Below are 24,392 nucleotides of genomic sequence, written 5' to 3'. Positions count from 1 at the left end.
CACATCCCCACCCCTTTTTATTTTGAGACAGTGTCCCGCTGAGTTGCTTAGGACAGTTCTCTTTTAAGCTCTATCCTGACATGGAGATTGGACCCTGAGCAGCCCTGGCTCCTGCTCTTGGTACTGAGGGCAGGGTGGAACCAGGAGGCCATGGCACCGCAGGCTGGGTGGAGGGTGGGTGTAGACAGGGGCTGGGACAAAAGCAAGAAGGTAGAGGGCCTTTTACTCCTGTCTGTGCTTCAGGGAAGTCATCTAGACAGTGTGGCCCAGTCCACCTCTGGGGGTGGAGAACCTAGGGGCTGTAGGCAAATGCTCGAGAGGGCTCCTACATAGCCCACCCTTCCTCCCTGGCTTCCTGCTGGCAGTGGGGTGAGGGAGACCACAGGCAGGGCCTGGCAAGGGGCTCTTCCTGCTCCTCCAGCTGCAACTACAGACCCTGACCTCAGGCAATCTGGACAGGAAAGCCCAGCTCTGCCAGTGGCCTAGAGAGCAGCAGGAATCTCAGTGCGCATGTGAGTCTAAATGTGTGCACAAGCACAACAGCATGTGGGGGTGAGTGTGAGAATGAGCGTGTGGGGCCATGTGAGGGGGCAATGGAAACTGGGCCAGGCATCCACATGGTTGCCTTCATAGAGCAGTGGCTTTCGCCAAAGCCAATATCTGCTGGGCACACTGGTGCACGCTGCCTGTAATCCCAGTGGCTCAGGAGGCTGAGGCAATAGGGCTGTGAGTTCAAATCCAGCCTCAGCAACTTAGTGAGGCCCTAAGCAATTTAATGAGACCCTGTCTCAAAATAAAAAATAAAAAGGGTTAGGGATATGATTTAGTGGTTAAGTGTCCTTGGGTTCAATCCCTGGTACAACAAAAGGAAAACAACAACAACACAGTAATCCAAGCAGTTTGGGAGGCTGAGGCAGGAGGATCACAAGTTCAAAGACAGCCTCAGCAAAAGTGAGGTGCTAAGCAAATCAGTGAGACCCTGTCTCTAAATGAAATACAAAACAGGGCTGGGATGTGGCTCAGTGGCTGAGTGCCCCTGTGTTCAAACCCGGTTCCAAAAACAAAACAAGGAAACAAACCTAATCCCAGCGGGTCCTCTTTCTCACTCACTGAATTGGCTCCTGGAGTGTTAGCATGGCGAGAACCTGGGAAGCAGGGCCCTCCTTGAGCTTTCTGGGAAGATCAGAGTATAGGGCTCTTACCCATGACAGAAGAACAGGGGGATGATCATAAAAGTGCATCAACATGAAAAAAAAAAAAAAAGAACAGGGGGTGCTGTGGAATCCAAGGTTTATGGGCATCTAGGATCCACCCCCTTCCTCTGTAAGAGCATCCAGCACTTGGGCCAGATTGTTCTCTGGTGGTGTCTTCAGTGCTGACGCCAGGGGAGCTCATGTGACCTGGACCAGCCAATCATATGCCAGCCTGGCCAAGCCAATGAGACTCGACTCTGGGACTTTGGTTGGGCCTCTAGGATAGGGGCTCTTTCTTTCCCCCTGGCTCATGTGGCTAAGGAAAGGAGGTCAGCCTGGAGTCTCACACCACCAGGAGGAGAGAGCCTGCCTGGGAATGCGCCAAGGGGTAGAGCCAAGAGGTGGAGAGAGCAAGGCCAAGGCTTCATGGCAGTGTGTCTAGCTAAGCCTGATGAGCTGATCTGCAGCTATGGGACTCATGCTCCTATCACTAAAAATGCTTGGCAGACAGAGTAGAAGACACAGAAGAGCTGAAAAGGCAGGGGGCACCTGAGAAGGCTCTGGCCTATCTGGTATGGGCGGGGCCTTCCCCACCCATTCCCAGTCTTCCGCAAGGCCTGAGCTGCCTGGTCACCCCACAGAAAGTCCTGCTCCTCCACCTGCTGAGCTGGTGCTGGCCTGGAAGGAAGAAGAGGCAGCTGGCGGGGCTGGGGGCATGGAGGCAGGCAGGGTCTCTCACATCACAGCACCTGCTCAGGCCAGGCTTTCAATGGGAGCCTGGGAAGGAGGTGGAGGTGACCTGGCCTCACACACACCTCAGTTTGGGTGTGTGAAGCAACAAGTGTACAAGCCACAGCCTGAGTGGACAGGCTGGGATGGGCCACAGAGATCCAAGGACAGGAGAGGAGGCTGTGCACTGCAGGGAGGAGGACCAGAAGGAGCAAAGTCATAGGCACCGGAATGGAGGGTTTCTGGGAAAGAGTCCACTGCTTTGGTCAAAGTGGGGCGATATGATTGGCAGGGCTAAATCCACGTGGATGAGGTAGGACCAGCTGGAGGAGACTTGGATGGTAGGGTTTGGGGTATAATGTGACAGGTCAGAATGGGAGGAAGACCATCCATAGAGCCACCCAGGGGGGCTGAAAGGGCCAACAAACCTGGTAGAGAGACCCTAAGGGGTTGCCTAGAGGACTGGCCCAGCTGGGGTGAGGCAGAGAGGATCTAGATGCTGCACAGCCTCCAGCTGCCCAGGCTTGAAGAAAAGAAGAAGCCCAGCCTGCCCTTCGAGCGCGGCCCTGTCACTTCAAGACCTCATGTGCTTGCAAAGAAGTCAGAATTCCTGGGAGCCAAAGCTGGCCTGGGCCACCAGTCCCCAGACCTGCAGCCATCTCCTCTGCCCCAGGAGGGCCAGCTTTTCAGAGGCTGCCTCTTTGAGGTCTGATGCTCCTCATTCTGGAGGAATTAACCAACCACCAGCGGGGGAGGAACTCAGGAGTCCTGAGTGTGTACTTTCTGTTCCTCAGCTCCTGCTTCCTCCCAGACCTCCTAGCCCTGCCTAACCTAGGTTCCCAACCCTGTGGGTGAGGGGCAGGAGGGAAGGACAGGTGTTTGCCTGTGACAAGGCAGAGAGCACAGATGGGGGTTGGGGGTTAGGGGTTGGTGGTGGCAGAGGCTCCGGGCCCCACTTGTGTGTTTGAGGCTGACACAGGACCAGAAGTCTGTGCTCAAGGCAAGCCTGAGGGAACACACATTCCCTTGTTGGGGTTGAGAGTGCAGAGAGAGGGCAGAGGCTAGCCGAGAGCTGCCACAGGGCAGCACACCACCCTGCCCTACCTCTGCAGGGAGCTGAGCCTCTCCCCACCACCACCTCCCACTAAGGCGGCTCCTGGCACAGGGACAGACAGCTGCAGTCTGCAGTCGCAGCAGCCTGAGCAAAAGCAGCGAAACTTGTTCGCCAGCTCCCTTGACACACGCTGCACACCACAGGATTCACCAAGATGCACAGGACGCACTCACAAATGCACAGCGGCCCACGCCCTGCGCAGAGGCTGGGCAGAGCCACAGGTGTGCAAGGGAGTCTGTGCAGGTAGGGGGGCTTACCCCAGCCAGCATCACCACCTCAGAGGCTGCCTGATGCTGTTACCCCCAACATCACCTCTTGACTATCTCCACAAACAAGCCCTCTCCAGTCCCCAGAGCCGGGGACCCTCCAGGCACGCACCTGGAGGAAGCGGCTGGCAGATGCTGAGGGAGCCCCAGGCTGTCATCCTCTGAGGACTTCATCAGGCAGGGAAGAGACACTTACGGAGACTGGAGCCAGGTTTAGATCCCACCTTTTATTTTCCTTTACTTTTCAGGTACCAGGGCTTCCCACAAGCTAGGCAAGCACTCGACCACTGAGCTGCACCCTCAGCCCTTTAAAAGGTCTGTCTCACTAAATTGCCCAAGCTGGGCTTGAACTTGCGATCTTCCCACTTCAGCCTCTGAGGAGCTGGGATTTCGGATGCCCAGCACTAGCCTGGGGCCTCACGCCTGCCAGGCTCCCCACCCCCTACTTCCCTCCTCCCTTAATTTTCTTCCCATACAACAGGAGACAGTGACTTCCTCCCAGGCCTCAAATTTAACCAACTGGGGAAAAACTTCCATCCCACCATCAAGATCCTGGTTCCTTTTACCTCCCAAATCTCTATGGGGGAAAAAAAAAAAAAACCAGAACCAAAAACTCCCATCAAATATAGCATCTGGCTGGAGAGTGGCTCAGAAGTAAAGAACGTGCTTACCACGCACAAGGCCCTGGGTTTGATTCCTAGCACACCCCCCCGCCCCAAAAAAAAGTATGTATACACAAAACACGTAAAATGTGTGCATGTTTATATATGCATGTGTGTATACGCATATATATGTGTGTATACACACACACATGCATGAAAATGTGTGTGCGCACATGTACACACACACACACACACACACATGCGAGCGCGCGCACACTAGACATGGTGAAAAGCAAAAACCAAAAGGGAAGTTGGTAAACTGGAGCATGGTGTGCGATGGCAGGCTTAACAAGAGCAGAGAGCAACAATTTCAATAAACACACACCCATGACCCCGGGACTGGACAGAACACAAACAGACCAACTCTGGCCACATTCAGCTCACACCATCAGTTAAAAGCAAGCCAACCAGGAAACCCTGGTTCTGGGTTGGAAGGCTGAGCTGGGTGCCCTGAGGAGACAGTGGTGATGGAGTTGGGTTAGGCAATGTTTGTCTGCCTGGGGCTAACAGGCTAGTCTCTCAGAGGGCCCAGGAGGACACCTGTCTCTTGCAGAATTGAATTGTGGGCCAAAGGGAAACAGTGGGGGACCAGCCCCAGAGCACAACAGTCTCCACTCTGCAAAGGTCCTTTCTCTCCTGTTCTGCCAGTCAGGGCACTTAACTCTTGCCAGGCTGTGCCCGACTGCGAGCATCTTCTGCCCAGATGTTTATTCTCCTTTGAGTGAGCCCAGCTCCAACCAAGAAAGCATAGGGCCACTGACAACTGCCAGAGGGCTCCGGACTTCATTTTATTTATTTTTGGGATTGGTCTCACTATGTTGCCCAGGCTGGCCTTCAACTCAAGTGATCCCCCTGCCTCAGGCTCCCAAGCAGCTGGGATACAGGTGTGCACGTGTCAGGGCAGGCGGGCACACTTAAAAATGCCAGATGAAAGCATTCTAGTTAGCCTTTTCTTCTGTCCTCTTCCTCTTTTTTTTGGTTTTGGGAACTGAACCCAGGGGTGCTCTACCACTGAACTACATCCCCAGCACACCCTGCCTTTAAAAAAATTTTTTTTTTTACTTTTATTTTTATATTTTGGTACCAGGGATTGAACCCAGGGGCACTTAACTACCAAGCCACATTCCCAGCCCTTTTTATTTTTTTGCTTAGGGCCTTGCTAATTGCTGAAGCTGGTTTTGAATTTGTGATCCTCCTGCCTCAGCCTCCTGAGCTGCTGGGATTACAGGCCTGTGCCACCATGCCCTGCTAATCAATTCCTTAAGCAGGATATTCCATAGAAGCAATTTCTTCTCCTTTACAAGCTCTGTTGTGATTTGCTAAGTTACTTTGACCTAGCTAGGACAAAGAATTCAGGAACCCAGGCCGCCCACCTCCCCTTGCGCTCCCCTTCCTCCTGGCCCCCAGGCAGAGGAGCAGCTGTAAGAGCCATTTTGTTCAAGTACTTGGTGTCTAGCTTTCTAATTACCAACATTGCCCTGCAGCTGGTTCTCTCATTACAAAGGTGTCACTTCTGAAGCCCAGAGCTCCATCAGGCCTTAGGGACCCAAAGACATTAAGAGACCCGAGCCTGCCACTGGTTGGAAGGTGTGCAGAGGGCGCTTTCCAGAATGCGGGCAGGAGAGCAGATGACTAGAACAGAGTGGAAGAAAGTCCAGGAAGGGAGAGACGGATGATAACACAATCCATTTGCTTGTCCATCCTTCCGTCTGACCATCTAGTGGCAAACTGGAATGCACTGTACAGAGATGTGGCTGTGCCCTGGTCCAACCAGACAGCTCATGCACACAGGGACAATGCTAGGTGAAGCCACATCGTGCCCTGGGCTTCCTCCCAGAAGGAGGGAAGAGGCCAGGCCAGTGCCTGAGAGAGAGGAGGTGGGAAGAGCTGGGCAGAAGTGTTTATTTGCAGGGCTGGGGGAGGGCTATGACCCGTAGAGCAGGGCAGGAAATCTCCCAGACAGAGTAGGAGCTGGGCTGGGGGGATGGGCGGGCAGCCCAGCATGGTAGCCCCAAGGGCCTGGAAAAGCAGCCACTTCCTGCACCAGAGGTCACCTCAGGATGACCCGACTCTGGCCTCAGTTTCCCCAGTGCACTCAAGGGGCCAGAAGACAAAGACTTTGAGCTCTGGGGATAAAAGGCTGAGCCCCCACCCAGACCACCACTCCCGTAAAACAGGGCGGATGACGCCAGCGGCTCTCTTTGGCTGGTGAGTAGCCCCATCTTTGCTTTGAAGATGAAACACGCTGGGGCCTAATGAGGAGTCAGCCAGCTGGGGTGGGAGCCTGCCCAGTCATCGCCCCACCTCGCCCCTCCCAGTCAGAACAGCACTTAGGCAGGGGACACAGCTCGGCCCACTTCACACTCTTCTTCACCTGGAGCCCCACCTGTGTCGCCCTTGCCCTCCTCTCCCTCACCCTGAGAGCCTGCAGTGGTCCTGGGTTGCGTCCGGGGTCCTAAGTGCTGTAGTGACCTTGCCTGCCCCTTCTGCTGCCCCGCTCTCCAGCACACTCTGCTTCTGGGCTATTCTGCCAAGATGTGCAGCCCCTCTGAGCTTCTAGGCCAAACCAGCCATCCCCAATATGGCAGTCAACCAGGGGACGCGGGGACACTTCTCACAAGTTCCTCTACCTGCATGGCAGCACCCGTTAACACAGAGGATGCCTCAGCCGGCTCATCCCCTCCCCCCCCACCCCCAGGCTATGGGACAGCTGTGCCACCAGGCAGATTCAGAAACAAGGGGAACCAAATGGAAAGCTGGGCCTGGCAGGGCCCTGCCTCTGTGGCATGAGGTTGTGGGGCTGACCCCCAAGAGCCGGGCCAGACCAGCTTCTTCTTTTCTCTCTCATCACTCCCCCTCAGCCTAGGCCTCCCAGGTTCTGGGGTCCTGCTCAGGCCACCCCAGAGACTGGTCCTGCCCCCTTTCTATAGGCCCCATAACCAGCCTCTGCAACCAGCTCCTGTGTCCTGGCAGTACTTGGCAGAGGAGAAGGGGCATGCTGGCGGTTCACACTCTCCAGGGAGGCTGCAGCCTCGTAAATGCACTCATATTAGGCCCAACGGAAAGATCACCTTCCCTGCGTGTCCTGGAAGGGGAGTGCACTGGGACTCTCTTAATGGTTCATTTGTGTTCATTAAGTAATTAATTTGTTTATCTGATTTGCAGAGCAGTGCCCAAAGGCTGGACTCGTGGATCCTCAACATCCACCTCTGAGCAGGGTTTTGGAATTACTGCCTTGCTGAATTAGAAGATCCCTATCTCCATTCATCACCCCCAGTACCCAGGGACAGGGAGCTGGGCCTGCAGCGCTCCCTCAGAAGCCTACCCACCACTGTCTCTGCTCTGACATTCACCTCAGTCTCCTCGCCCTGCAACCTCCAGGCCCTGGGGTACCTTGTTGCCCTTGGCTTCCAAACCTAAAAGCCAAACTTTTAGGAAAGCTGGGTGATGTCTGGAAAGTTAATTGGGAAGAACTGTGGGGAGGTCAAGGACGCAGCCTCGCAGCCTCGGTAACAATCACTGAAAATGAGCAGGGAGGCTGGCCCCAGCCCTGCCCTGCAAAAAGGAAAACGATGATGCCCCTCCCATAACGACACACCCTCCTCCTCCTAAATGTGCTCCCATCGCCCACCCCACCCACCCCAGCATCTCCCCATCCCCCATTCCTGTCCTCTAAAGCTAACCCAGAGCCCTAGGGCTAAGGAAGCCAGGCTCCAGCGGGTGCAGCAGACACACCGCGGCCCTCTGGCCTGCACGCCTGCGCCCACGCCCTGTACCTACGTGTGCCGTGTGGGCAAGGGCTCTAATTACAGGCTTGGGAGCTGAGGAGCGCCTCCCCTCAACACAAGAGGAAGCCCGCTGGTCTCTGCTCTGGCGTAGCCTGGGGCTCTAGGAGGATGGGCAGCTGTAGACCCCACAGGTGGCGCAAAGCAGACAAGACAGCCCTGGCAGAAGCAGACAGTGCAGGGTGCTCACCTTATGGTCCAGTGCAGCACTGGCCTTTGGCTGTTGCTCCTGGCAGGGTGGCAAGGGCTCAGAGCCCAGGTACTGCCCCAGGGATGATGGCCTCATGAGGCTTAGGAGTTGACTGAGCAAGGACAGCTGGGGAAGACAAGGAGGCTGTCACATACTGAGGGTAGCAGCAGCCAAGCAACTGTGTGGGGACAACTCAGCTGGCAGCAGTGGGTGACAGGACCCGAGACCACCTCTCACAGATAAGCTGTGTGGCCTCTCAGACCCTGAGTGACTCTACCACACACACACACTCACACACACACACACAAACGTATCTTGCACAGGGCAAGCCCTTCCTTAACCAGATGAACTAGGAAGGCCCCCTAAGAAGGGCTTCACTCACTGCCCTGGAGAACCAAGAGCCGGAGCTCGGTCCTCTGCCACTGGGCAGAACCCTGCCCAGCTGAGCTGCTCCTTTTGTGCCAGCCCACTAGGCAGAGAGGGTGCTGTCCCTTTCTTTTCATTGAACTTGTCACTGTGGCATTTCCCACACACATGGAGAGAACATGAGCCCTGCCTGTCCCGTCACTGTGAGTGATGACCACCATCGTCATCATCTCCTCCACCTGGTTCATCATCTCCACCCCAGCACAGCCTCTTCCTTTTGGACATACGTTACATATGTTATGTACATAGTGTGTGTATGTGTCTTTTTTGGTGGTACTGGGGATTGAACCCAGGGGCGCTTAACCACTGAGTCACATGCTCAGTTCTTTATATTTCATTTTCAGACAGGGTCTCACTGAGTTGCTTAGGCCCTCATTAAGTTGCTGAGGCTGGCTTTGAATTCATGATCCTCCTGTGTCAGCCTCCCGAGTTGCTGGGATCACAGATGTGGGCCACCACAACTGGCCCCAGTCCTTTTTTGTGCGTGTGTAGTACTGGGGAGCATTCTACCTCTGAGCTACATTCCCAGCCCTTTTTATTTTTATTTTCAGACAGGGTCTTGCTAAGTTGCCCGGGCTGGTCTTGAACTTGTGATGTTCCTGCTTTCGCCTCTTGAGTAGCTGGGATTACAGGCATGCACCATCAAGCCCAGCTCCTCCCATTTTGTTTTTGAAGAAACTGCCCATCTCCTCTGAACAAACAGGCTCTGAACCCCTCAGGCAGAATGTGACCTGTCTAAATGCTCAGTCTGCAGCCAGCCCCTCCTTGGCCACGCCCACCTCAGGGTTCAGGGCCTCAGTAGGGCCCAATAAGGCCTGTCCAGATGCCCTGGAGCGCACCTGTGGTGTGGCTGGGCAAAGGCCGGCAGGCCCAGTGCCTGGCCTCTCTGGGGTGGGGCAGGGTGTCAGGTGCAGAAACACAGCCGGGTGGTCTGCAGAGGCGCCTCTCCTCAGATCTAGCAGGTGCAGTGTGGCCATGGGCTAGAGCTGAGCCCTGGCCCAGCTCCTTGCTTGGGCCTGGCCAGCGGGCACACCTGGCTCCGTCCTCTGACTCACTCCCTGACACCTGCTCAGCACCTGGCAGGCTGCGGTGCTGAGGGCTCACAGGAACAGCTGGGCTGGGGTCTAGGACTAGGGAGGGCCTTGGCTCCTGGAAGAGGGCCAGGGCTTCTCTGCCCTGTCTGAACCCCTTTGGAGGGGTGAGGAGGCGGCAGGAAAGAGGAGGAAGGTTCTGGTGAAGAGAGGCTCCCTCGGGGCTGCACCAACACCAGAGCTGCACTGCCTGGCTTGGGCTTCCTAGTTTGGGGACAGCTTCCAGGGCAGCCCTGCCTGCCCTGCCCGGAGCTCAGAGCTGTGCAGGCGCAGGGGGCGGGGCCTTGTGGCCCACGACCCCAGCGCAGCCTTCTGGCTGGCTAGCCTCCCGCTTGGGGGGCGGGGCGGGGCGGGGCAAGGATACCACGGTTGCGCGCTCACTGGCTCACTGCTGGATTTTCCTTGCACTCCATAAAAACAGCTTTGGGCTGCTGGCGCATCGAGCTGCCCCCTGTAGATCTGACCGCTCATTTCCTTCCGTTTCCCCTCACGCCGCTCCAGCCAGCCTCTCCTGCTAACACACGTATCTGCAGGGTCCGAGCTGGTTGGGACCCCATGGGTCCCACTGGGGCTGGGGTGGACCAGTGCCCTCCCCACCCCCACCCCCACCCACCCCCACCCACCCCCCTGCTGGGAGCCATCTCAGCAAACACTCAGCCCATTAGGGCAGACACCTGGGGCAAGAAGCAAGGGCTCACCCAAGACAGGCCTCCACTGGCCTTGTCAATTGCCTGGCAAGAGGAGGAGGACACTCATCCCAGCCAGTGGCTCTTAGCTTAAACACTGGCAGAGGATCTAATTTGTACATGAAGGCTGCCCAAGTCTTAAGTGTCTGAAAGACTCCAGGTGGTGGGGCTTCTGACCAGACCCAGCACAGCTGCCCCTCCTTCCAGCCTTGGCTCCAGCCCCCTTCACAGGGAGGCCTGCCCACCTGAGCTCCCACCTGGCCTGCAGCCGCATGCTGGCCACACCTGCCTGAAGTCCCTTACCCTGTACCTCTTCTTTCCATAGCATTATCACCACTTCCCAGCCCATGTAAATTAGCTGCTTATTACCCATATTATTATCTGTTCCCCTGCTCCAGAATGTCAGCTCCCCATGGGTGTGTTTGGTACTGGGACTGAACCCAGGGGTCCCTGCTTAACCACTCAACAACATCCCCAGCCCCTTTTAGTCTTTATTTATTTAAAGACAGGTCTCACTGAGTTGCCTAGTACCTTGCCATTGCTGAGGCTGGCTTTGAACTTGTGATCCTCCTGCCTCAGCCTCCTGAGCCACTGGAATCACAGGCATGGGCCACCACACCTGGCCCTCGGGCAGTTTTGTTCACTACAGCAGCCCAGAGCCCAGCACTGAGTCTGGCACACAGCTTGCTTAGGAGTACTTCTTAGGGAAATGAGTGAAGAGATAGAGGTCAGGACCTGGCTGGGTGAAAGGTGTCTCCTCCTGGTGCCGTCCCTCCTCTCACACTCCGCAGCCTGTCCTTGGAAAGCGCACCTCACATCTGGCAACCCACTGCCCATGCTGCCATGCCCCAGGCCACGGCCACACAGGACGACTGCAGGAATAGACCCCCTGCCCCAAACAGAGTCCAGGTCTATAGGCAGCCAGAGGAAGTTTTAAAGAGTTGACACATGACATGTTCTCTCCTCTGTTCAAAACCCCCCAGTGGCTCTCCACTGTGGCACAGAAGTCAAAACCCCCACGGTGGACGGTCTCTGGCTGGGGGAGCCTTCGCTTACCTGACCTCACTCCTGCTGGCCCACCCTGAGCCCTCTGCTTCAGCAGCACTGGCCTCCTTGTTTTTCCTCCAACCCAAGAGGCCCTGGCGGGCTCCAGGGCCTTTGCACTTGCAGCCCTGCTGCCTACAGTGCTCTTCCCAGAGACCACCTGCCTCCTTCAGTCCATGTGCAAAGGTCCCTTCCCTGGTTTACCCTGAACATGAGCATGTTCCCAGCACCTCCTCTCCCTACTTCTCTGCCTTTTCCTCCCCAGTGCTCCTCACCATCTGGTACTCCCCATGACCTGCCTTCTTGGTGCCTGTGTCTGCCAGGCCCCAGACTGTGAGTGTCGTAAGGGAGGGACTAAACTCTGTCCTGCTCTATCTTCCATGCCCAGATCAGTGCCTGGAGCACACGGGGGCATGAGACTGAAACACTGCTATTTCTGGAACATTCCCAGTATTCAACAGAGGAACAGAGATTACTGCATAGACCCTGGGATTCTCCTGGCAAAGGCAAACCTTGTGGCATCCCAAGCACCTACAGAAGTCCTGTCCCTAAAGGTCAGTTCTAAGCACCTGTCTTGCTCCTGGGGCCTGACAGTCCAGTTTGAGGAACCAAGCGGCTTGGACACGGTGGACTCCTGCTGCCCAGTGGTCCTCTGGGAACGGCTTGGCCCACCCCTAAGCATAGGCCTCTGCTACAAGGAGCCAGAATTTGTTCTCAACCCACAGCCCCTTCACAAATAGCAGTGCGTTCTGAGGGGCAGGGGCGACAGGCCCTTGAGTCCCCTCTGTGACCCAGGAAGAAAGCTCCGGACCAGCTGGACATCTTCAGCATGAAGTCCCAGGCACAGTCCAGGCTTCTGAGATCTGGGGCGGGAGCTGGAACTCAAACCCCAACCCCACTGCTGCCTTCTATGACCTTCAGGAGGCTCCCTGCCGCCTTGCTCCATCTGAGAGTAACAGTCCTTGTAGTCCAGGCTGCTACACGCAGCAGGCACTGAGCACGCACTCAGCATAGATTGAGGGCTGCCACTCTGGTGGTGGCCTTTATTTGGGGTGGGGTGTGATAGCTGCACAAGTCTGTGTGCAGGAGACGGCTAGGCTGGCCTGGCCTGTGGAGAGGGCTGAGAACAGGCACCACTGGGCAGGCTGTGGAGTAGGTGTGCAAGGGCCACGTGGGGTTGATGTGGGCAGTCATGGGGAGAAGGTGGCCCTGTGAAGGCATGTTTCAGGAAGATCTGACAGGCCAGACTGGAAAGTGGGGCACTTGGCAGCCCAGAGACCTGGAAGAAGGCTACCGAGTGCCAGGGCTTGCAGTGGAGAGACAGGAAGTGCATCAGGCAGGTCACAGGCAGGCCCCTGCTGGCCTTCCCTTTTCCCTGGAGCTGCCCTGGATCCCCGCTCCCTCTCCTCTGTGGTACACGCACAGACTCATCCTCCAAGACCTGGCTCAGGCACCTCCTCAGAAGCCGCCTCACTGTCCTCGGGCAGAGTTAGTCACCACAGCCGCAGCCGGCTTGCTCACCCTGTCTTCTGAGGTCGTCTGGGTGCTGTCTCCCCAGAGCCTGTTGGCACCTGGTGCCTGGGGCAGAGCCTGGGACGGGGCTGCTCAGCGAGTGTCTACAGAGCAGAGGAGCACATGGCCGGGTACAGGCAGGTGGGCACCAGTGTGTGGAGAGGCCCTGGAGCTGGAAGCACAGTCAGGCTGCACCTGGCTCTGTCTCCGACAGGCCTGGAGACCTGGGCCCTTAGCAAATGCAGAGCTCTCCAGGGCCAGCTTTCTCTGGGGGAGGCAGGGCTCCAGGTTAGGTACTTGTCATTTGCCTCCCTTCCCTGTAGCTCCCCTTATCTCCCCATAAATCTCTGCCCAATACAAGCTGGGTATGGTTGCGCACCCTATAATCCCAGTGGCTCAGGAGGCGGGGGCAGGAGGATTGAGTTTGAAGCCAGCCTCAGCAAGGCCCTAAGCAACTTAGTGAGACCCTGTCTCCGAATAAAAAATAAAAAGGGCTGGGGATGTGGCTCAGTGGTTAAGTGCCCCTGGGTTCAAAAAAAGTTAAGCTGGGTGCAGTGGTACAGGCCTGCAATCTCAACGACTTGAGAGGCTGAGGCAGGAGGATCACAAGTTTGAGGATAGCTTGGACAATTTACTAAGACCCTTAGTAATTTAGCAAGATCTTGACTCAAAATAAAAAAATAGAAAGGGCTTGGAATGTAGCTCAATGGTAAAGTACTCCCGGGTTTAATTCCTACCACACACAAAGAAGAGAGTTAAAAGTGTGGTGTGGGGATGCGTGTCTGCAATCTCAGAACTCGGAAAGCTGAGGGAGGAGGGTCCCAAGTTCAAGGCCAACCTCAGCAACTTAATGAGTCCTTGTCTCAAAATAAAATAAAAAGGGCTGGGGAATGTAGCTCAGTGGTAGAGCACTTGCCTAACATGCATGAGGCCCTGGCTCGTTCCCTAGCCTGGCGAAAAAAGCAAAAAACAAACCAGAGTAAAGATGATAAAAACAAGTTGAGGTGATAAATTTTACATTACGTATGTTTCACATTTTTAAAAAATGTGATACAGGGCTGGGGATGTGGCTCAAGCGGTAGCGAGCTCGCCTGGCATGCGTGCGGCCCGGGTTCGATCCTCAGCACCACATACAAACAAAGATGTTGTGTCTGCCGAAAACTAAAGAAATTCATTCATTCTCTCTCTCTCTTAAAAAAAAAAAATGTGATACAGAGCCAGGTGCAGTGGCACATGCCTGTAATCCCAGCAGCTTGGGAGGCTGAGACAGGAGGATCACAAGTTCAAAGCCAGCTTCAGCAAAATCGAGGAGCTAAGCAACTCAGTGAGACCCTGTCTCTAAAGAAAATACAAAATAGGGCTGGGGGTTTGGCTCAGTGGTCAAGTGCCCGAGTTCAATCTCTGGTACCAAAGATAAATTAAAAAAAAAGAAAATACACTCCACCCAGCTTAATCCTTGCACCCAGCATATGGTAGGCAGGCAAACAAGAATTTTTTTTTTTCCCTAAGAGATGACAGAATCTTGCCACGTTGCCCAGGCTGGCCTCAAACTCCTGAGCTCAGCCCGAGTAGCTGGGACTTAGGTCTATGGGGCAGCATCCTCGCAGAGCCGGGTGAGCCCAAGGCCTTGCGCAGGCTGGGCAAGTGCTCTACGCTCAGCTGCACACCCAGCCCCCAGCAATCGCTGACTGAAAGAACTTGGGTAAGACATTCTAACCCAGCTCAGCTCTTAGGGCAGAGGCTGGGGCACCAGCCAGGACTCAGGAGTGGGCAGGCCTTGGGGAGGGTCGGCCACCCCAGGCCTTCCTGTCCTGGCTAGGCAGACTCGAGTTATGGCCGGGGCCTGGAATGTTCCCCCAGATCTTTTGTGCTGAAGGCTTGGTCCCCAGTGCAGCATGCTCTGAGGCGGGGCTTTTTTGGGGAAGTGATTAAATAATAAGGGTTCTGATCTCAACAGTGGGTTCATCCCTGGAAAGATTCCTATCTGGTGGTATTACTGGTGGGGCTAACTGGAGGAAGTAGGTCACTGGGCGTGTGCCCTGGAAAGGGGTATCTTAACCCTGGTCCCTTTCCCTTTCTCTCTTTGTTCTCAGCGCCATGAGTTGACAGCTTTCCTCCACCTGCCCTTCCACCATGATGTTGTGTCTCACCTCAGGGCCAAAGTAATGGAACTGGCCGAACACCAACTGAACCCTCTGAAACCATGGGCCAAAATAAACGCCTCCTCCTCTAAGTTGTTCGCACAGTGCATTTTGGTCACTGCAGCGGAAAGCTGACTAACACAGACTCACCTGCATCTTCTCTTGCCAGAGAGGGAGTTCCTCTTGGCCGAGCATCCGGGCGATGACCACAAGGCTGAGCTGGCCTCGAAGCTGCCTGAGAGAAGAGAATGGGAGAACCTGAGGAAGATGGCAATCTAAAAGGGGGTGGCCTGGCAGTTGGGGCACCCATGTAAAGGGCAGGACAGCCATGGAGAGGGGACTGTTTTTCTTCTGAGTCGCTAAATTGCTGAGGCTGTCTTTGAACTTGCGATCCTCCTGCCTCAGCCTCCGGAGCTGCTGGGATGACAGGCATGCGCCATGGTGTCTGGCAAGTCTGTGGGTTTTTTCACAGTGTCCAGGGACCTTTCCTTTGGAACCCCTGATCTGTTCCGGTTCCCACCCTGGTTCCCAGGGTGGCCTTAGGAGTGCCCCATCCTTGGAGTGTCAGCGGAGCCTGTGCTTCCCAGAGAGCAGCTAAAGTGGCAAGAGGTGACCTGCAACTGCCAGTGCCATCGTGTGTCCTGGTGGGACAGCCTAAATAAGCAGCCAGAGGGAGGCCAGCAGAGACAGGAGCGTGAGGCAGAGCCCTGAAGGCCCAGAGCCAAAGGTGCCTGGGGCCACCAGCCCTGGAGCATTTGGTCTGCGAGTCCACCGTGAGCAGAACAGTCCCTGGGCTGCAGTCAGCCACAGCAGTGAGGAGACTTCCACCAGGATGGAGCCAACAGCGGCCCCTCCTGAGGAGTGGACACCCCATCCCCGCCCCATCAGGCCTTCACACGATGACATTTGGACCTCTGATTTCCATGGGTCCCTGAGCTCCAGGGAAGAAGAGCGGAGGGACGTGGAGAGCAGAGGATGGGCCAGAGTGGTGATGGGTTGAAAAGGGGTGAGGTGACGCAGGGCTGAGGGCCCCCAGACAGGAGTTTGGGGTGAGCCCTTCTCCCACACGAACTCCCAAGGCCATGATGCTTTGTGCCTTGTCACCAGTCCATCCTACCACGAGGCTATGACCTTCAACGTCCCTCCATGTGTCCCCAGGGGCTGCAACTGTTAGCTATTGAAATGGATTTTTTTGATGCTGTGGATCAAACCCAAGGCCTCATGCATGCTGGGCGACGGTCCTACCATGGTCCCCAGTTCCTGAGGAAAGCCACCACCATCAAATGAAAGGTCTAAAAGATGAAACGTGACAGAAAAGTGCGCGAACTAGCACTGATTTCTTAGGGGACAAATACCCTCAGGTAACAACGCTGTTGGAGGGACCCTACCAGTGTCCTCAGCCACACTGCAGAATGACATTATGAAGAAACCAAGGACAAACGTGGGCTATAGCGAGGCGTGGGAGGTACACAGAGGCAGTGGTTCCCTAAAGAAGGACTTTGCGAGCCAGGAATAAACCTGGCCATTCTCTGACCAGCACTGAAGACTCCAGAGCTGTCCCTGGTGGTGGGGACAGAGGCAGAATCAGTGTCCTCAAAGCTCCCTTGAGGCTGGGCAGCTTGGGACCAGTGACCCTAACGTGGGGTCTGAAAGTCAAGGGGACGGTGTTGACTTTTTAGGAAACAGTCAGGAAAGCCAGGGAGATTAACAAAGCAGAGGCTCTGGGTTAGGAGAGAGAGAAAGCAGCGGGCAGTTCTGCTCCACGGCAGGGGGCTATGTGGAGACAGGAGGCCCCGGCTGGTGGGGTGCTGGTGGGGTGCAGGCACCACTAGGAAAGCCATCTGGAGATTTATCAGAGATACTCGTCTGCTCCCCCAGTGATCCTGCTCCTAGGTACCTAGTACCAAAACTGAGGTACTGGAATGTTCCCAGCTGCAGAAGCACCCTGGGTAAATCTCTAGGAGTCACGGTTATGAACGAACTGTGACGACCTCCAGCAACACGGGCCACCTTCACAGCCCAACACCTAAGAACAGAAGTGTACGAATTGGTTCAGGTCAAGCCCTAGATGGGCAAATTCCAGCAGCTGGGCAGGTTTGGGTCCTGGGCCTTTCTTGAGCAGGGTGCTGGTGTCAGGCATGTGACGTGTGAACACCCACAGTCACGACGCCTCATGGTCTGTGCTCTGTTCCATGTATGCTGTGCTTCAATAAAACCCTGAAGTAGAAAAGACATGCACCTGGGAGGGGAGCCAGGCTCCCAGAGTCAGCAAATCAAAATACAGGCTGCCTGTTAAACCTGGACCTCAGACAAGTGAAGGGGGACAGTTTGTAGCATGCCTGTCCCCAGTGACACCTGCACTGCCTCTGACAACCATGACGACCTGACAGTGATCAGTTTGGGGCCTGACCCGCCTGGGCTGAGCCGTGGTGTGCCCCACAGAGCCCCCAGCTCCACTCCCTGCAGGGCCCCCCCACCCGAGGCCTCCTCCATCAGCCAGAACCTGCCTTCCAGCTGTTCCCGGGAGCCGGCAGCAGCTGGGCTGGGAGCACGGTGGGAGGTAAATGGCCCCTCGGTGCTGCTGCTGCCGCTCTGCCAGGAGTCCTGCATCTGGGCTTCATTAATCCCCAGCCCAGGCCTGAGCGGAGATCCGTCACCCGCTGCGGGCAGGGAGGGGCCTTTGGGGGGAGGCGAGCTGGAAGGCAGCACAGCAGTGTTGGGGGTGGTGCCAGAAGGGAAGAGGCGGCCGGGTGGGTCAGGCCAGGACTGCGATCCAGAAACTGCACCAAGGGGGTGAGTGGGTGCCAAGGAGCTGCACCAGAGCGCGCCAGCTGCCCCCGCCAGCACCTGCCCACCGCCTGTCCTCCTGACCACCCGCCCAGCTTCTCCACACCGTCCCACACCCTCAGTTCTCACCCAGAGCCTTGGGGAGAAGGCAGGGAGCCACTTAAGCTTACTCAGAGGAGGGAAAGAAGGGTCTCACCACCAGCCCACCAGAGCAGGGGCAAACAGAGGGCTGGCTGAGGGACCTTCCTCCCCCAGAAACTGCCCCACCCCACCTGGCAAGGCTCCCCAGAACTCACACCAGGAGGGCAAAGGCGGCATCAGCCCCTGGCACCCTCCTAGCACTGTCATACAAGGCAAAAGAGCTCCCGCCTGAAGGCTCAGGCCAGGCCTCCACCCTCTGTCCTCAGGGCTTCCCAAAGACCAGGACACTGGACTAGCATTCAGAGGAGCCTAAGGTGCGAGGAAACTTGGAACCGGCTTTTCTAAGCTCAGAGCAGAGATGATGCAGGCACTCTGTCCAGTCTAGTGCTGTCCCTGCACTTCCCACAAGGGACACTGGGCTGGGCTCCCTGCAGGAGCACCCAGGAAGGCAAAGGCATTGACCCGTGTGACACTGACTGGAATGTCAGGTAAAGAAGGGTGGGTACAGCCCCTGGTGTCCCTGCCCCAAAGTCACCTCTCCCAGGGGAGCCAGGCCCTGCCAAGACTGAACTGCCCTAAGAGACCAGAGGGGTGGAGCCAAAAGCAAGGGTGCCTTTTCTGTGCATCTCTAGGGCAGTTCAGGAAGCAGCAGCAGACATGCTGCCCAAGGCCTGGCCTCAGGGTGACTGCTAGACTTGCATTTCTACGCGGTCCTCGCTGCTTCTCGTCCCTCGTAGACACTGCCATGCCACCATTCCTTGTCCCTCATTTGGAATCTTCTATCTTGCATGTCAGCTTGTGCTGCCCTGGCAGGAAGGACCAGGGCTCGGGCACACAGGTTGGTGTGACCTTGACCTCCCCAGTGGTCTGTGCTCCCATCCACTGCACATCTACAAGTCCAGGGCCACCACTGAGTTCAGTCACCCACTTGAGTGGGCACTGTCATAGTACAGACAGAAGGACACAAGGGATAGAGTCGGCCACCAACCCAGGCAGGGGATCGATCCATCATCTATCTACAGAACCACTCACAGGAACCCAGGGCCGTCCCAAATGCCACCTGAGCCGAGGTCACCAGACACAAGACCCCGCGCTGCCTAGCTCCACAGGGAGGAGAGTTTAGGAACAGGCCCAACGAGTCTGCCTACTGCAAGAGCACAGGAAAGTGGCTTCCTGTGCAAGGGTGCCCAGGAGGGCCAAGGGGGCTTCTGGAGAGGGGGGGATATTTTGTCCTGTGGCTGAGTGGCAGCACACAGGTGGCCTTTGCCAGTACACTGATTATCTACCTGTGGGAACTTTCCTTCGTGCATATTATAAGTAGACAAAGGATACCGGTGGTCAAGGGCACCCAACCCCCTCCTCGGTATTGTGGTAAAGACACAGAAACTCAGGCTCGGGCACCCCTGAGGCCCCCGGTCCTGCCTGCAGAGCTGTCCACTTCACCCCCTTTGCCGCACCCCCACCAAGTGCTCGTCTCAGCAAAGGACCTCTCCCATCTGCCGAGAGCCCCATCCATTTTTGGACTCCACGAAGAAAACTGTTCTCACGTTTTATTTACAAAGATCTGTCCTTGTGGGCTTCTCCCCTGAGCTTCTGGGTTCCGAGCCCTGGGACTGCCAGGCTGGGCTTCCACATCTACAACAGCCCTTGCTGTGCTCTGAGGCCAACCCCTTCCAGGCGCAAGAGCCCGTCTTTCCCTCTTCTGGCCTTTTTCCTCTGTATCCTCCGATGGCCCTGAGGTTGGTGTCCCGCTTAACTGAGCCGCTCCGCCGGAGGCTGGAGCTCGTTTTCTTGGCAGCCCTCTGAGGCGAAGCAGTGGATAGCTCGAGCCCTTTTTTCACACCTCTTGCAGTCCAACCCCATCCCCCAGATCCTGTTCCTAACTGTCCAGGGCTCTCCTCCTGACTCGGCCCATCATCATGGTTGGCTGAAACCTCTGGACCTCCCCTTCACTGTCCGTTATAGTCCTGCTGTCTGTGAACCAGTGTCAGGTTCACAGACAGCCTAATCCAAGACCCTGGTTCTGCCCTGGCTGACCCATCAGTGAAGGTGGGCCTCAGGGTGGCCACAGGGCCTGCCCAGCAGGTGGACTCTGATAATTCACCTAATTCTACCAACTTTCAGTCCATATTTCCGATAATGTTCCCCGGGATTGGATTATAGCCTCATTAAACACCCGAGGACACCGAGACACGCGCACTCCACTGTCCTTCCAGACTGTGGTTCTAGCTAACCTGTAAGAAACAAACGAGGCTGTCTAGTAAGATTTATTCGTAGGACTCCTAGAAACCAGTGTCCTTTTCTAAGTAAGTGTACACACAGCATCCCTGGGTTGTGAGGGACACATCAAGCATTCTGCCCCCATCTCCCAGAAGCCCTCCCACCTGCAGAGGTCCTCTGGGGCCTGGAGGCCCCATCTGCACATCTCCCAGCACAATGGTGGGGTGTCCTCCTACGGGGGTGGGGGGGTTGTCTGAGCCTCATTCTCCACAGCCGGAGGCCTTCAGATAGCAACTCCAAGATCTGAGGCTTCAGTGCCCTTGGGCCACTATTTGATTCTAGAAGAAATATCGCTCTCCTTACTAGAGCCTTGGTGTACTCTGTAATCATCCCAGAGATTTGGGAGGCTGAGACAGGAGGATTGCAGCTTAGTGAGACCCAGTTTTGTGACTTGTTTTAGGAAGCTTCCATCCTCCCTTCCACCTGACTAGGCAGTCTGTGGAAGCTGGTTCTCTCTTCCCCTCTTTTTGAAGGCCATGGCGAAGCAGCAGGCTAATCAGCAGTCACAGATGGTGAGGGAGGCGGGTCCTGTCCCTGAAGTCCAGGAACATCAGCTTTCAGCCGGGCTTCCCCTTCCTCCTGAGGGCTCTTGCGTGTGGCTGCAGGGGTCTGCTCTGGGCATGGGAACACGCTGGAGGCTGGGATGGAGGCTCGAGTGGCACTCTGCTCTTTCTCGCAGCTCCTCAGAGCCGCCCCGGGGGCCACCTTCTTGGAGCAGAGTTCCCTCCAGGAGCCTCCTCTTCCTTGGCCCCATTTCAGATGGCTTGCTCTCCTGTTTACTTTCATTTTTCACGGTTAAGTTCAACGCTTCCCTAAATCTGCATGAAGTCTTGATCAACAGGACGGGGGCTGGGGGTGTCGCACAAATGCACTCATGTCAGTGGGAGTTCCTGCTTTGTGCTTAACGAATGGAGCGAATGGAGCGGACTGAGTGTGACAGCCCCTCACACAACAAGCCGCCCTTCTTCCTGGGGTCAGTCTGGGCACTGAGCCCAGTGGGGCAGCCACCAACCAGGGCAGAACAAGGAAGCCAACAAGCTCCGCCCACACTGGCCCACAGGCAGAGTGGGGGCTGAGCTCCCTGGATGGCTGGCAAGACAGCCAGGCCCAGTCTGGAAGGACGGCCAAGACACCTTGGAGAGGAAAGAATTCACAGGAAGTAGCCGCACACGCAGGGCACAGGCACAGCAACACGGTGGCCCAGTGGGGGCTCGTTTTCAGCATCTAGCTACACCTTGGTACCTTCTGAATTTTATAGCACTTGAATGCTTTATCTATTGGAAAAGAAATAACATTTCTACATAAGCAACTTCATCCAGATGAGGAACCCTCTTTTCTAGTGAAGACCGTGGCCCAGGGCATTACCCTACTGACCTGTCTGTCTAAAGGTGAAGATCACCCCTTCCTGCCTTCACTCCCTGGCCTTTAAGGGACCAGGAGCTACAAAGAGACCCTTCAAGACACTGGTTCTCCAGGTCACAGATTAATGTGGCTAGAAACTCATAAATCTGGGATACGACAAAGGAAATTTTGAATATCTTGGGAGACTGCAGATTATTAACACACACTCGCGCGCGCACACACACACACACACACACTGTATTGTGTCTACTTCGGGAGTGGAAGAAAAAACTCAAATTAGGTCCTTGTCTCACAATGACGAAAAACTGACTCCACCTGGGAGTAAGACAGGAACAAACTCCTGTCAGTAGGTACTGAAAGAAAAAAATAGGGCTTTTTTGTGGTCTCAGGGAGGGAAAGGCCTTCCTATTCATGGCAAGCATTCAATTGCACAAAACGCCCAGTCACCTCTGTAATTCATTCATGCCATTTTTCTGAAAAGACAGATCTGTCCTAGAAGGTTGCTTTAGCATGCACCAGCATTGAAAGAAAAAAAAATTTGAGGAAAAAAAAAATCGTGGTTTATTGAAAAATGCCACCTATAAACAAGAAGAGAAAATCCATTTCACTGCCATCAGCACAACCAGAACCCCAGACCGTGTTCTGTGACCACCGTGGGTGACTAACACTGGGAATGCTCAGCGTGAGGGAGAACGGGGGCCACAGGCACTGCGGTGGTACCTGGGCAGTAGTACCAGCTGGCCCAGCTTTCCCTGGAGGCCAGACGTTAAATGTGTACAGGACAGGACTGCAGTTTCCCGTCAAGGAGGTTATCTTGTGAAGATGTCTGCCCCAAACTCGTGCACAAGGAGTCATGGGAGGGCCGGTTTTGTCTTGGGAGAAGATGGTTCTGAGGAGCTTCTGCAGACAAGGGGGATCTGAGACAGGACCCGTGGTGTCTAGGCTGGAGGCCAGACAGAGGGTCACCCAGAAAGTGGGGACCTTTTCTCTTTGGGGAGAAAAGGAGGACTGCAGATTCAAGGGCAATGTGACAACCCTCTGTCTTGTCTCTGGTGCTGGGGACCTGCTAGGCAAGTCCTCCACCCCTGAGCTATCGCCCCGCCCTACGCAGGCCACCTTGAGATGCCTGTGGGCTCCCAGCTCTGCTCTTTATCGGCTCCCCAAGGTCCATTTATTGCAGGCCTTGAAGGGGCAGACCTGGCGGTTACGGTCCTGAGTCTACGGAAGGGGGCGAGTTCTGGCCAAGAACACCAGACAGGAGGAACAGAAACCAGGGGGTGAGGAGAAGCAGGGGGAGCCATGAGACTGGGGGGCTTGGAAGTTTCTCCTCAGCTAGGATGCCCTGCGAGCAGGACCAAGATCGGGTAGGAATGCCCCGAGTCCACGTTATACCCAAGAGCCCTCCCCGAGGGAGGCAGAGTGGGTCCTGAGCCCCCTTCACACAGGAACAATGTATTCTGAAGCTCAGGTGGCATCACGCTGCCACCTCTCCTTAAAGGAGACGTGGAGAGGGGAGGTCTGGAAGGTGGGCAGACTGATGTCAGTCTGGTGACGTCAAGACAGTTTATGGTGGTGTGGTCAGTCTCCAGGTCCTGAGGCCTCATGGCCTTCATTACCTGATTGGTAGATAGGGCTGGAAAGTCCCCTAAATTACAGGTTTCTTAAAATACCATATTTCTCTTTATTCAATCTACTTACAGGGGCATTAATCAGCAGTACACAGGTAGACTCACAGCCTTTCCAGGATTCTTGGAGTGACAGGCCTGGAAAGTAGGCACAACTTTTTCCCCCCCCCTTGGTACCAGGAATTGAACCCAGGGGCACTTAATCCACTTAAGCACACACCTGTAATCTCAGCTACTCTGAAGGCGGAGGCAAGAGAATCACAAGTTTGAGGCTAGTCTCAGCCACTTAGTAAGATTGTGTCTCAAAATAAAAAGAATGGGATGTGGCTCAGTAGTAGAGCACCCCTGCGTTCAATCCCCAGTACTGCGGAATTTTTTTCCCTTGTACTTCCTTCATGTCTCCTTTCTACCAACTTATTATCTCTTCTATTTTACCTTAGTTTCGCATACACTAGGGAATACTATGCAGCTCTGAAAAAGAAGGAAGTTCAAAACACACACACACACACATGCATACACACACAAGAAAACCAACCATTAACAATGTGGTCCTGTCAAAGCAAATGGGAAACTGGGTGGGACCACATGGGCCTTGGAGACCAGTCTCAGGCACCTAGACTTGGTCATGCAGGCCAGAGGGAGTGAGGCGAGGCAGAGAGTTGATAATCACAAGTATCAACAGGTCTCTGCAGGTAGATTGTGGGAGGAGGAAGGGACAGGAAGCCTCTGCTCCCTCCCAGGTGAAGACAGGGAAGTGAAAGCAGGAAAGGGCAGGAAGGAAGTAGCTGATTTAGTGACCCAGACAAGGTACCAGCCATCACAGAGTCGAAGTGGAGAGGCAACCATGAATAAGGACGTAGGATTTATGATTCAAAAGGCAGAAAGCACAGGATCTGGGGGTAAAGGGGATGATGGGGGTGGGAGTTCCAACCTGGGCGACAGCACAAGTGAGCTGTGGGGAGGGGAGGAGGTGGGGAGGCTGGAAGCAGGCAGGTTGGTCTCCGTCTCCTCAGATCAAACAGAAATCCCAGGATCTGGGCTGAGCAGAGACCATGCCCACTGAGGCCCCTAGAGGGCCTTGGCAGTTTTCAGAGTGTTCCAAATACAGAACGAAACTCCCCTCTCAAGACTGTGGGGGCTGGGGATGTGGCTCAAGCTGTAGCGCGCTCGCCTGGCATGCGTGCGGCCCGGGTTCGATCCTCAGCACCACATACAAACAAAGATGTTGTGTCCGCCGAAAACTAAAAATAAATAAATAAATAAATTCTCTCTCTCTCTCTTTAAAAAAAAAAAAAAAAAGACTGTGGGGAGGCCTCCTCTCCTTCAACCAGCTTCAGAGCGAGGAGTCTGAAGTTGAG

General features: G+C 55.4%; 1 protein-coding gene across 3 annotated transcripts in view; it reads right to left on the bottom strand.

Moving 5' to 3' along the window:
- The window catches only part of Fam178b (family with sequence similarity 178 member B), an 84,935-nt gene that overhangs the window by 9,363 nt on the left and 51,180 nt on the right, over positions 1–24,392 (bottom strand). For all 3 annotated transcript variants that reach the window (XM_071601291.1, XM_071601293.1, XM_071601292.1), the window contains 2 exons: positions 14,990–15,074; positions 7,940–8,065 (listed from right to left, as the gene is read on the bottom strand). In XM_071601291.1, coding sequence (XP_071457392.1) covers positions 7,940–8,065; positions 14,990–15,074 — 211 coding nt within the window. The remainder of the gene's footprint in view (positions 1–7,939; positions 8,066–14,989; positions 15,075–24,392) is intronic.

This window comes from Marmota flaviventris, chromosome 14, assembly GCF_047511675.1.
Source record: "Marmota flaviventris isolate mMarFla1 chromosome 14, mMarFla1.hap1, whole genome shotgun sequence".
Lineage (NCBI taxonomy): Eukaryota > Metazoa > Chordata > Mammalia > Rodentia > Sciuridae > Marmota > Marmota flaviventris.
Note: the sequence above shows the minus strand (reverse complement) of the source record. Positions and strands in the feature narration are given on the sequence as shown.